Source organism: Tachysurus vachellii, chromosome 26 (genome assembly GCF_030014155.1).
Source record: "Tachysurus vachellii isolate PV-2020 chromosome 26, HZAU_Pvac_v1, whole genome shotgun sequence".
NCBI lineage: Eukaryota > Metazoa > Chordata > Actinopteri > Siluriformes > Bagridae > Tachysurus > Tachysurus vachellii.
Genome location: NC_083485.1, coordinates 8,264,925 through 8,278,568, shown reverse-complemented (window position 1 = coordinate 8,278,568; position 13,644 = coordinate 8,264,925). Strand labels below are relative to the sequence as shown.

General features: G+C 39.8%; 1 protein-coding gene across 3 annotated transcripts; it reads right to left on the bottom strand.

The window, feature by feature from the left end:
- Nucleotides 1-847: 847 nt before the first annotated feature.
- On the bottom strand, nucleotides 848-12,300 carry lmo4a (LIM domain only 4a). 3 transcript variants are annotated; one of them, XM_060863344.1, is made up of 5 exons: nucleotides 11,976-12,300; nucleotides 7,736-7,990; nucleotides 2,926-3,022; nucleotides 2,568-2,726; nucleotides 848-1,626 (listed from the first exon to the last, which is right to left on the bottom strand). In XM_060863344.1, the coding sequence occupies exons 2-5, from the start codon at nucleotides 7,981-7,983 to the stop codon at nucleotides 1,618-1,620; spliced, it is 513 nt and encodes a 170-aa protein (XP_060719327.1). In that variant the 5' UTR covers nucleotides 7,984-7,990; nucleotides 11,976-12,300; the 3' UTR covers nucleotides 848-1,617. The 3 variants fall into 3 exon arrangements, with proteins under 3 accessions (XP_060719327.1, XP_060719328.1, XP_060719326.1); XM_060863345.1 differs by lacking the exon at nucleotides 11,976-12,300 and adding an exon at nucleotides 10,809-10,956; XM_060863343.1 differs by lacking the exon at nucleotides 11,976-12,300 and adding an exon at nucleotides 9,190-9,345.
- Between the last annotated feature and the right edge of the window lie 1,344 nt (nucleotides 12,301-13,644).

Genomic DNA, 13,644 nt, shown 5'->3' with positions numbered 1-13,644 from the left:
ACATTTTTTTTCTAATCATAAAATGAAATTGGAAATGAACACCTTGTGATTGTGGGCCAAATGTAGCAGTAAAAAAGTAAGGATGCTTTATTCAGCTAATTAAATAAATAAGATATAGGGGGAGGTTAGTGCCAAAAAGCAATTAGAGAAACACCATAGTGAGCAAACTTCTCAAACCTCAGCAAATCAGCCTTAATGAATGAAGGGAAATAAAGGGTGGATGTTGGGAAAGTTAAGGCAGAGAAGCTGAGAAGGAAGAAAAAAGCTGGATTATGTCATTAGCTGTTGGAGCATGGATAACAATGCTGCAGTAGAGGGCTTTTTTGCAAGCATCAGATTAAAGTCAAATTAGGTAGAAGGAAAGAAAGGAGCAGAATCCAAGCCTGGAGCACATCGCACTCTTAATTGCATTCTGTAATGACTGAGGCTTGAGTGTTTGAATTCCATTCCTGAGGGTAATCGACCATGCTTTTCAGACCAGAGAGGTGCCCTACCTTTCTCTCTCTCTCTCTCTCACACACACACACACACACACACACACATTTGTCTTACTCTCCTTGTAAGGACTTTCCACTGACATATTTATTAAAGCATCTAATTAATGCTATTCTTACACCTAAATCTAACACTAACTTTAATCTTAGCAACCAAATGTAAGAGAGTAAAACTTTTGGCTATTTTAGTTTTTAAATAATAGCTGCAGACAAATGTTTCCACAGTGTAAGTTACCCGACACCCCCCACCTCCACACCCTCCTTCACCCACACCTGCCCACACATACAAAGACACTTCAGACCCAAACCTACCTTCATAACTTTAACCAAACACATTTGACATGACCCAGCACTTTGGTTATAGTTATTTAATAAGTACTTTTTGTATCTTTACAGATATATCATTTTAAATGCACTTTTGCTCAGAAACACAAAATGCAGCTGCTGAGCACACAATACAATGGTAAAAGACAAGAATATATACACATTTGTATTCTATTCTCCTTGTTTCCCAAAAAGGACATCAGAATATCAGGCTAACAGAAACATGAACTCCTGTCAACTCCTCCGTGAAACAGGCAAACACCAGCAGTACAAAACGCACACAATCATAAGTTACGCAATTTATGTTTTTACCGCGCACAAACCCTAAAAATGTCTTGTCTCTGTGTTTGAAGGAAGAACAATCAGTATTATCCATTAGAAGTAACAGCATTCACCGCACTCCACTTTCAGGAAAGTTTCACGTAACATCCATGGTGTCATTAAAAAGTCTTGAAAAAAGAATGGGAATTGTAGGACTCCTGTCCTCATCCTCTGTGTTTAGGGCTTATCAGCAGGGTTCAGTTAATACCATCCCAGAGCCAACATTAACAGTAACTTTAAACTTCTCTGCTCACTCATCTTACCCTGAACATGAAGGAGGAAGCTCTTCAAGCTTCAGAGAAATTTGTTCGAAAACATGAACTTCTGTTTTCAAGCAAAACCCCGTTTTAAGAGTCCGTTAAGGTGTGTTCATCCGCATAATGAAGGTAAAGATGAAGAAGAGGGAGAAAAGATGAAGAGAAAAAAGAGGACAAAACAGAAGGCACGCTGTGCTGCGTTGTGTTCAGTCCTTGTCCCTTTAGCATACCTAGAGAAAGAGAGAGAGAGATTATTTTGATAGTCAAATATGCATTCAAATAAAATATATGTTTTATAGTCCCTTGTATTATTCTCTAGAGAACTGCTAGTACATCAAAAGCAGCCTGTATACGGAGATGTTTTTTTTAATTACAAATAACTGTGCCATGGAGTAAGATTTGATAGATTTGAAAAGCCAATTAAAGGACCAAATTCCTTGATTTGAACCAATATAATACAGGAATTCTATCAAATGTTGGAATAAAAGCCTTTGATTAGCTGTGATGCCTTAACAAGCAGAAAACAAATTGGCACTGTAGTTCGAAAGAACAGGAAACACAAGCCCAATGTCTCTAGCTTTACAAGAATGCAGTAGTACATTTCCAGAGACTCTCTTTATACATCCCTGAAAAAACCCTGCTACAACTATAAATAGACTTTAAGGTCACTTTGTAGTTTACAAGCTTCCCATATTTAATTTGAGAAATAGCAAAGCTTTAATTTTCATTCCTAATCTTCGATGAGAAAGGTGCCATCATTTTACACATAAAATCCTTTCTAACTTGCATGTACACTGCTTATGAAATTATTATATCCAAAACATCATCATAATACTTTCCAAAATGCAAATTAGATACTTTGTTAACCATTTTTGCAAAATATTGCCTTTACATTAATATAGCAGGTGCCTCCATTATGCAAATGAGCCCTTTAACAAATCACTGCACTTGTTTTTGTGTGCTGTGGGCTTACTGACCAATCTTAAATATTTAAGATGAGCATTTCTGTGGTGGTTTGTGGCCGCATCATTTTTGGGTTATGATTAGCCGTATCACATCAGGGTTCTTAATACATATTGCAATGGTTTGTACATGTCATGCAACCCTATCTATCAGTCAAACTGTGTAATGTAGTTGCAGATCCTATAGAAATGAATGGAGATTCTGTTACCTTCTGGTCAGGAAGAAGCGTGCTGCTCTGCAGTGGAGCCAGGTGACTGCTGAGCATGCCTCCTCCAGGCCGGTCATGCTCACAAAAGATGGTGCCATTAACATAGTGGAATCTGTCCCCGGGCACCAGGCGATTCCGACATGTAGCACACGTGAAACACTGTGATAAAAGAGAAGGAACAGGGTATACTAAGAACTGAACTGTTTGGAATCTGTGATCAAATGAATGATGTAAAATTAAAGTTAGCAGTTTTGTTTTCCTATCTTTATAAAACAACAAAAGATTCCAAACTACTGTACAAGCTTTTTTATAGTATTGTACAAAAACTACGTCATCTTTTATTATACCACAGACTCACCTTCAGGTGATAGACATTGCCCTGTGCCCTCATCACCATCTCACTGGCTGGAATCGACTGACCGCATGCACTGCAAGCCCCACTGTGTCCAAACAACCTGCAACAAAGGAATGTAATGGTCAACAGACAGAAAAATAAGTCTGAAACTCCATAATGCCATCAAAAAGGCACAACTAAGCCTGTCCTAGTAAATGTTAACCACAGTTTAAAAAGTGTTTTAACTTCCTCCTACATCTTCTTACCTCATACTGATCGCATCAGTTACAGTATATTCTGAAAGTACTATATCCTAACCGTGCATATTTTATAGATCAAAAACTATAAGAAAACAGTTAAAGGCACAGCTGGGATGTTGGTTTTTTGCCAAAAAACAGAACCATAATTTGAGTACTGGAGCCTTAAATCTTGGGTCCTGCATTTGGGTCTGTTTTTCCCACGCATCCCTGGAAGGATTCCGCCAAACCAAGATCCAGCAGGATAGCTTCAGCCTGGACCGTTTCCGGACTGTTTTTTTTTTTTCCCATGTTTTACCCTGGACTTTTGTTTTTTCTTTTGTTTTTGGGTGACATCGCTCCGCACCTGTTCCAGTGAGGGACGCCGCTCCGCCTTTGGTTTCCCAGGGAAGGACGCCGCCTCACTGCTTGCCGACGGAGGATGTCAAGTTCAAGTTTTCTTTATTTCTCCCATTTTGTTTTTTTGGACGTGGGTCTGGTCGAGGTGTGTTGGGGGGGTGTGCTCGGCTGTGAACGTCGCTCGGCTCTTCTGCTCGGCTGTGGACGTCGTTCGGCCCTTCTGCTCAGCTGTGGATGTTGCTCGGCCCTCTCTGGCTGTGCCACTGTGTGCCTTGCTCCCTCCACCTGCTTCGCCATGTGCCTTGCTCCCTCCACCTGCCCCGCCGTGCGCCTTGCTCCCCCCAACTGCTTTGCCGTGCGCCTTGCTCCCCCCACCTGCCTCGCCATGCGCCTTGCTCCCCCCACCTGCCTCGCCATGTGCCTCGCTCCCCCCTCCTGGATCTTGTCGGGATTGTGGTCCCCTCGGATATGGTTTGATATGGGCTTGGCGCATAGGGAGCCCCTGCCTCGAGGGGGGGTACTGTCAGGATCCAGCCCGGACTTTGGCCATGTGCGTTTGTTTATGTTCTGTGTCACGTGTCTGCCCCGCCCTTGTCTCTTCCTCCCTGTCTCTGCACACCTGTTCCTTATGTCTAATTGTCATGTGTATTTAGCTGTGCCGCTTTGCCTATGGCAGAGCGGAATCCTTGTTGTCTCTTGTCATCTTTGTCACGTCTTTTGTTTGTGTTCCTGTTTTGGTGTTTTAGTTAATAGACCTGTTTATTTTTATGCTATCCTGCATTTGGGTCTGTTTTTATCCCCACATTCCTGACAGCATATCTGACGGGTACTGATTACTCTCTGAATGTGACAATCTTTCATATTATTTACGTCTGGGTTATGTGGTAAAGTGGTTAGAGATAGAGGGAAGCCCTTTTTCATGAAAGCTTCCCAGCTCAACTAAATCACCCCAAAAGTATTTGGCAAAATGTGTTATAGTCTGATGAGACCAATTCTAAAACGTAGAATAATTCCATTAGGGGCTGTGGTTGTTCAAGTGGTTAAGGCTCTGTGTTGTTGATTGGAAAAAGTGGGTTCAAGCCCCAGCACTGCCAAGCTGCCACCGTTGAGCTCTGGAGCAGGGCCCTTAAATCTCTGCTCCAGGGGTGCTGTATCATGGCTGACCCTGTGCTCTGATAACCATTAAGTTTATACATAAAGTTGGTTTATGAGAAGAAAGACTTTCACTGTGCGAAAATATATGCGACAAAATCTATTTTATAATTCCAAAACAATTGACAAACAGTGCAGCATGGTGGTCGTAGCATCGTTTACACCTGCTTTTCTTCAGCCAGATCTGGGGCTTTTTATGAATGTGGAGGGAATGACAAATAGCTACAAATACAAGTGGAATTTAGTGCAAAACCTATAAGTGTCTGCTAGTGAGAATATGAAAAGTATTGTATCATTTCAGCATGATAATTATCCGAAGTATACATCCAAATCATGTTTTTTAATGAGCTAGCAAGGGCTAGAAATGAATCCATATAAAAATCTGTTGGATGACCTGAAGCAAGCTACGCACAGGAGATCCACCTTAATAATTTAATGAATCTAGAGAGAGAAAATATTGCCAACTCACGAAATGATGATAGACACAAAAAGTGTGTAATGCAACTAGGTTAGTAAACTTTTTTATTTTTGCTTTTTCACTTATTTCGATCTATATATTATCACAGTCTGTTCTAATACTATAGGCGGATAAGGATGGGTTTATATGCCCAAAACTGTGAAATCCAAACTGTGGAGAAAAACAAAAAATAATTTTAATGTATATCAGTAAATAAATATCAAAATTAATTTAGAAATAACTAATGCATTATAAATAAATGCTTTATGCCCATTGTTTCTCAGGAGAGACTAGAGATCGCCGTGACCCTGACCCTGGATACTGATTATAAATAAATAATGTTAAGAAAGTTTATAATTATGTGATGCTGATTCAAGAAACATCCTCATTATAAAGACTTAGTAATTGTTTTTCCCCTCAGGTGGTAAAAACCGGCCTTTTTATACAAAACACATCCCATGCAATTATGCAAACACAGACACTAAGCAACACACAATTGGTTTGCATGTCACCTGAAATTTCAGAAGCTGCATTTTGAGCTGCACACAGAAAACAAAGGCACTTAATTTTATAGAATTTTACCAAATATGAAAATTACACACATTACAACAATAAAGAAGTTTATTATTGTTATGGTTATTATAAGTAGGCTTGAATTTGAGGTGCACTAATTTATCCTGTAGTCAGATATCACAAATGAAATTCGTGGTATTCACGCGCTAAAAATTCAGACAATTTCTCAGAACATCAGGTTCTGTTGGTGTTGAGGAATGAAAGTCCTGAGCTGCTAACTCTGCCCACAGCTCATTTGTACTCAGAAGTGTTTTATCACATATACTTTTAGTCACAGATAGTCTACTGGTCAGCTTTCCGCTGCTATCTTCCTCTCGCTCTGCTCTTTATTCTCTTCCTATCCTCACTCCTTTCTATCACAATCCTGGTGCTGAACATAGCCACAGTAATGAATTTTTGATCTTAATCCAAACAGTAATTTAATAAGCGGGAGGCAGAAAGCAGCACTGTTCTTCCTAATTAATGCTCCCTTCTTTTATCGGACCTCAGGCTCCACGCCGCGCCATTTGGCAAAGAGTCTCTGCCCTTTTGATTAGCTACAGCACATTATACATATTTAATATGCTTCAGTTTGAATATGCGTTATAGTGTGCCTGCAGGCAAATTAGAATAATATTCTGTCCCAAACCTGCACATACACATTTGTGACCAAACCTTTCAAGCATCTAAAACTTCTGAAATTTAAACTCATAAGCAAGATGTACAAGAATGTATATCACTCAGCCCGCTGCTGTCCCGACTAAAACACAGTATAACAATCAGGCATTATAAAAAAGTGTCAAAAGTTATACTGTTATATAACCATAAATTGGCTCTGAAAGCTGCATGATCACTGAAACATGTCTTAAAATGGAGCCTTCCTGCTTGGACTGTGACCCTCGTGATAAATGCTTTGTTTGTTTTTCAATAAAGCCCCAATTTCCATCTTAATCTCAGGCTGATTAAGACTTAGGATCTATATCCTATGTCCATTGTTAGAACGTCGGCGCCAGCCTGATATTATCTGCCTTCTTGCATCATTCAAGCTGTTTTTGGGGTTCTGCAAGACTCTCTGCCCTGAGAGTGCGTGTGACCCAGCAACTGGGACACAGGCAGTAAACCATCAGTGTGGCTACGCCAAGCACTCTCATCATACTTGGCACTGTGCTGATCAGTGTGGCCACCGGTGCCATACGGTCATGGACCAATGCATCACCGCACACATCCAAACAAGTAGAGGTCAGTTTCAAAGCACCTCATAACTGCAAACAAATCTAATCTGTTCACCTCTGGAATTCAAGGAAACACACACAAAAGAACAGAGGGCATAGAGAACTGGGTCATCAAATTCACCGCATACAAGGAAGTGGAAATGGACATTAACTAATACCACAAAGATTTTTAGAATTGATAAAGGAAGTACAGAGGATTGAATTTTTAATTATGAGTATACAGTATATTTATTTTTTTAATTTCTTCACAATGCATTCTGGCTTCGTCCCTGATTTGGTGGTTAAACAGCATTTATAACGTGTCTTAAGCTAAACAAGCCTTGACGCATGGGCAAGTCTTGAAGGTCAGGTCTTTTTAGGACAAGAACACATGAAAGGAGTGTGGGAGGCCATCCAGGGATGTGGCTGCTTCCAGGCCCATGTTGCAAACACCCACACAGTTCCTGTCATGACTGAAGCATTTTATATTCTCTTGTCCTGGCTACTGTACATGTACACAGCTTGGCTCCCAAAAGGAAAATAAGCTACAGATGGCTTCAAAAAGGCTACACTCCTCAGCGTGGTACAACACGGATGGCCGTGTCAGCCATTAGGTAGAACATATGCATGCAATCATGCTCATGGAGACTGATAACAAAAACAAAAGCTTACTCTTTTTAGTTTCATGCTGGATTTAAGAACAGCAGTGAAGTTTTGATGCTCAATCAAAATTGAAAAAAAAAATCTGTAATAAATAAGTATGAATTAAATGATGTTAATGCATTTCATCAAAATGGCATTAAATTTTTTCCCTATTTAAGTTACATAGCTTGATTTACTTTGTATACCAATCATGCTTGGTGTACCTGATGTAGTCGTTCCTGCAGAGAATCATGCCCCCTTTGCTATAGCAGGTGGTGCCGATCTCACCCAGCTGTGCCTGGCAGCATGAGCACTTCAGGCAGCGCGTGTGCCAATAGCGCTCCATGGAGAAGAGCAGGAAGCGGTCAGAGATGCGGCCACCACAGCCGGCACAAGATCGGCCTGCTCCACCTCCACCTCCTCCTCCACCTGTTACAGCCACAGCTGACGACTCCACACGGTTATTCACCATCACGGTACTGGAATAGAAAAAAGCGATGAGAAAATGCTAGACAATTGGCCTGGAATTAAATTCTGACATCTACATTAATACACATGAAACAAATTAACATGTTTAGCAAAACACTTAGCATTAAACATGCTGAACAGTCTGTACACAGTATAAAAAAAACTTTACACAAGATTATTGTTACAGATTCTTCACTTGAATCAAACTATCGTTATCACTATCTCCAAATTGAATTATTTTAACGTCACTCTGCTCTTGAAATTCACCTCCTGTATTTACGAAGAATCTTACATGGATCCTCAAAATCCTAAATGCCAGTCAAAGACAAGTCTTCCTTTTTCTGTGGATAATCTCACCACATATAAACTTATCTGTATATGACTGCATGCTGTAGCAGACATAATCCCACTATCCGGTGTCACTAAAGTCTAGTTCATCTTAAAGTTCATTTCTTCCTCATTTTGTCAAAATACACATACAGTACAGCTTATAACCAGTCATATTTTAAATGCAGTATTCTGATTGTGAACCATGATGAAATATCACTGAATTATAATCACATGAAAATTGCCAGCAAGATAACAGTTAATCACTTCTACTGCGTCAGAGGAAAGGGCAGAGACCAATGATTTCTCCACGTTAAGAGGCACTGACATGAAGCAGAGAAGAAGAGGAAAGAGCTAGGCTTTACACTTATCTCAGGCTATTGCACATGTCGTTTCCTCTCTGTGTCCTCCTGAAAAAAGGTCAACCAGCAGCAGACCAGAGATGCTAAAGCAAGGCCAGGGGCCATAACTGAGCTGTTCTGATTGAAGAGGTCAAGCAAGGGTCAGCAGGATGATGGAAGGCAACAGGAAGGCCGTGTGTGTCCTGCTCCAACTAAGCTCAAATGCTACTTTCAAGTCATATTTCTCTCTCCACTCTCATCGCTGGCCACATGCTTTCCCACGATTGCATTGCACACACAAATATAGATTCAACAACCAGTGTTGTAAAATCAAGATAATGAGATATATGTATTGGCAAATTATAAATATATTTAACCCACAAGTCATGTAAACGATCAGGCAGCACAATGATATCAAGCTTTCTGTCTTCAGTAACACAATTCAAGCCTCTTTTCCTCAGCCTTCCGTTGTCCATCTCCTGTATTTCAACAATAAGGCTCTAAAGCTGCTGATGCACCTAAAGTAAAAGTGATTACCTTACCCAGAATGATTAGCACCATCTCCCTCCATTTTTTGAACAAATATAATTCAGGGGGAAAAAACAACAGCAGACAGCAGAGAATTGTGTTTTCCCTTTTTACAGGTGATCTTAAAAGTAGACCTCTTAGTAATGCTCCCTTACTTTCAACTGTGAGAACTGGCTAAACAGGTCTAATATCCCTGTGCGGCAGGCTGCGTTTAGCACTTCCGCTACAAATAGGACGACGCGTACCAAATATCCTAAACCTGACATGAAGCTACATGCCTGGCTTCCTGCTGGAGGACTGACAAGCTGCCTGTTCCAACTAATTTCAACACCACTATCTTCAGACTGAATAAACTGAGGAGCCGATTAGTGGCTTAATGTAGTGGTAAAATTAGTATATTCTTTTGCAAAAATTTACAGTTTATGTAGATACCTTGGAAATTTAAACGATCCTTAATAATCAGTAAGTTTCTATTTCTTTAATAAATCAATAGGGATCACCATGGCATTGTTTCTGCATTTTGCATAAACACCCCCATGCAGCCCTTTCAGTCTGAATGCTTTAAAAATACCTAAATTTATTCAAAGCACAAACAGGACGTGCTTGACACCCATTCTGCAAAGGAAACGATGCGATTTGCGTACAACTGCCTGCACTATTCAAAGCAGCTCTTCAAATACTTTTGCCTGCAGTTAATTTCATGAGAATGCAAATCCCTGGCTTTTTAATCATCCTTCTGCTTCAGACCTGAGTGTGAGAGACAATGCTCATGAATGGGTCCCTGGGGGAATATCACACGCCACCGTTTCAATGCAGAACAATTATATTATCCCTCTGAGTACTTAGGTAAACTAATCCCCCTCTGAAACACTCAAGCTACAGGTTCAAAAACGCGTCTTATCTGCTCCCTTGCAGAACTTGGTTTCATGTCATCGCCTCAGTGTGTACTTTAGACCAGCATTGAGGACAAGGTTTAAGATTTAATCATAAAATTAAGTGAATAAAACGGCAGGATGAACTCAAATAAAGCCGAAAGTGCCTTTGCGTATCCGTCATGGATAGTAGTAATACTTAGAACCGGTGAATGATACAAACACTAGTTCGGTATCATTTCATTTTAAACTGTCGAACCAAAACAGTACACTGTTTTGTGTACGCGTTTAGTTGAGAGTCGGGTCGTAAGAGAGTCGATTCTCCAGTACCGTGCATTAGGATTCAAACTCGACTCCGAGACGACACAGAACAAAAAAAATGCACACAGTCGATAACAGGCGAGAAATCAGTTTTCAACAAAATTGCCGTTAACAAAATCTCTTGTTATTATTATTATTCTAGTGTATTATATGTACTTGAACCTTTTTATCAAGTCCTTCCCCTGTCCCGTGTTTTAGATTTGGTAAGTTACGGAATCGATTCTATTGATTACCAACACATGGAGTGAACACAATTCGACTCCTACAAATGTTCTGCGCCCGATCAGACCTAGTAAACGGTAGAAAATATAGTGCTATAACGAGCTTATGTTGTGTTTTGCTTATGTATTCCGGTATCTGCAAAAGCCAAGAACTAAGATTTAAAGAGCGCTGCTAAAAAAAAAAACAAAAACAAACAAACAAACAAAAAACCGCGGGACCTTTTGCTCGTGAAAATCAGCCAAACTCGGTCTCTGATTGCGTGTTCCAGACGGCCACTCGGTTCCGCTCCACTAACGGGACTGATTGATGAAATAAGCAGGAAAACAGAGCGGGAGGTAATGAAGAGAAACACAACGCCACCCTTTTGCGCGCGCGCAGACTGATGGATTGCGCTCCGTGGATGGGTCCGTATATAGAGACAAATCACATGGCATTAATCGCCGTGCTAATCGTGTCTGGGGAACTGAATTGGGCAGTTGTTTAATGTTTTATTTATGCATGAAATCGTTTTTAACTTAAAAAAAGGTTCTGATGTGATTTATCTGCCAGAAACTGACGTGCTGAATCAGTTTATATTGTTTATACTGGTGTGTTCAGGAAGGGAAAAAATCACGTGTGCGCCCTGCTTTAAATCTTATTCTCTAAAATCATATTACATGTACGGTAATCACTGATGTTTTCCAATTAAACAACAAAATAAACATATTTAATCACCCAAGTCAGAAGTCTGTGGACCTTTTATAAAACTAGATTTGGCAACTAGGACTTTATAATGACTGAAACGAATCTCTTTGTCAAAAGATAAATAGGGGTCTACTGCCTTTAAACTGGTATACCAGAGTGAGTGACGCGTAATTGCCTAATTAAAATAAATAACCTAAGTCCGAGCGCTCAGTGCAGTTTTAGTCCCTATAAATAGCATCAGAAACCAGTGAGCAATAAGCAGAGCCTGCTGGAACTAAGGCACTTCAGTAATATATCCTCCTCTTTTAATAATGCGCTCTGGGGCCATAACTGCACGCCTCACCATTTCATTACAACAGCTTGCTCTCTCTCTCTCTCTCTCCCCTTAAATTAACACTCCGACTATGGCTCAGACTCCCTATTGAGCATAATTTCTGCACAAGAGAGACGTGTAGTCTCCACAGAAGTGGCCTAGAAGTCAACTAAAAGTGGGTACAGAGCAAATAGCAAAAAAGAAAATAGAGCAAAAAGAAATGAAATCGCACATTCATCGCATGTAAACGCGTCTGATCTAGGCTCATCGCAAAAAAACAACAATGCAATTACAGTCTACAATTTAAAAAATAAAAAAAGTGTGTAATAGTCTAAATTCTTAGTTGTGACTTGAATAAATCATACGTGATTTGTTCTGTTAAACATACCTTTATTTTTCGATGGAGACTCTGTGGATAGCCACCAAAATGACGCAAAGAAATCAGATCTTTTTTTAGGCGTCGGAGCAAATCAAAGCGATCGATAATCCGAGTTGCGCGAAAGTAACTTGACAATGTGCCGCTCCGGCGCTGCGCTCTGTTACTGCCACTGACAAAGTCATTACAGTGTCTGCTTGTATAGACAACTGCTGATTAACAGCCTGTTTTAAATGTGGCGTTTCAAGACCAGCAGAAGGCTGTCACATCGTTTAACACCTACGGCAAAGACGGAATGAGGCGCTTTTCCCGTCATCAATTTGCGCTTAAATTACAACAAAACAAGGAGCGATTAGTATACGGGTTTTGAAGACCCTCCTCTGGTGACGTGTCAGAGAATCAGCCAATCAGTGGTCAGTGGGCAGTGCTGGATTCTGACAGGATGATCGATGTGTATTTGAGCAACTTTTGCCTATTTGGGGCTAATTTAAAAGGTCCATAATCACCACCGCAGAGCGACAATTTAATAACTCTGCGTTTATGCGCTGCGTGAAAGCAGACAGACCAACTGTCTTATTCTTTCATTCAGATATTGTTCGCTTAGCCCTGATATGCATTCTTGCTGTAATAGTTTAACAGATGTGGAAGGCTTTTAAGTGCAGCTGTAAAGCGAAAATTGCAAGTCGATCGACATCTGTGAACATCTGGCCTGGATGGTGATTCAATTACAGCTCCGCTTTAACTAACGCCAAAACTGTCAGATTGGCCTTGATTTACATTAATGGCCTGACGAGGCGAATAGGAGGCGCTGGTGTCTTTATCTGGATCCCACTGTCTGTTTTTCTGTGCAATATCTCACTAACACTTCATTTCAAAGCTTCACTTCTCTGACACAAGTGAAGAATTCAGATTTAATTCATATTACTCATGCTGTGACTGACCTTTTTTGGTGATTAGTACATTTAGTACATTTCTTTGTAAAGTGAATTCATTCATAATGATATTTAAAAATATACACAAGATAGTATATTGATTTGGAGGGTGGTGGAGAAAGTTTGGGGGTGGGACAGGGGTAAATTGAAAAAAAAAGGTGTACACAAGAAATAGAAGTATCTGTACTGTTCATTGGATTGGTACCCATAAGTATACAACGTTTCTTACTTTATTGTGTGTGTGTGTGTGTGTGTGTGTGTGTGTGTGTGTGTGTGTGTGTGTTCATGAAAATACGAATATACAATAGATCACTACAGTAAAAGATTCAGTTTAGTATCCATTATTTTGTATTGTGGTCACCATCTACTACATGTCAAAATTTGGTCCACTTTTTTTGGTTTGCTTGCTTGCTTGTCTGTCTCCTGAATTACAGGCAATGTAATCAGCTAAGGAGAGAGACACAATGAAGTTTTATTTACAGACACTGGTAAATAGGCCTATGTCCATCCATCCATTTATATGATATTATTATTATTATTATTATTATTATTATTATTATTATTATTATTATTATTATTATTATAAACATGATCATGAACAAAAACTATTATTAGATGTATCCAAAATGTTTTTTTTTTTTTTTGCTACCTACTAACTACATTACATCTATATTAAATGTATTTTTCCATGTATGGATTGGTTTCTAGTATAACCAGTAATTGTATATGCAATTTGTATATGCACTTGT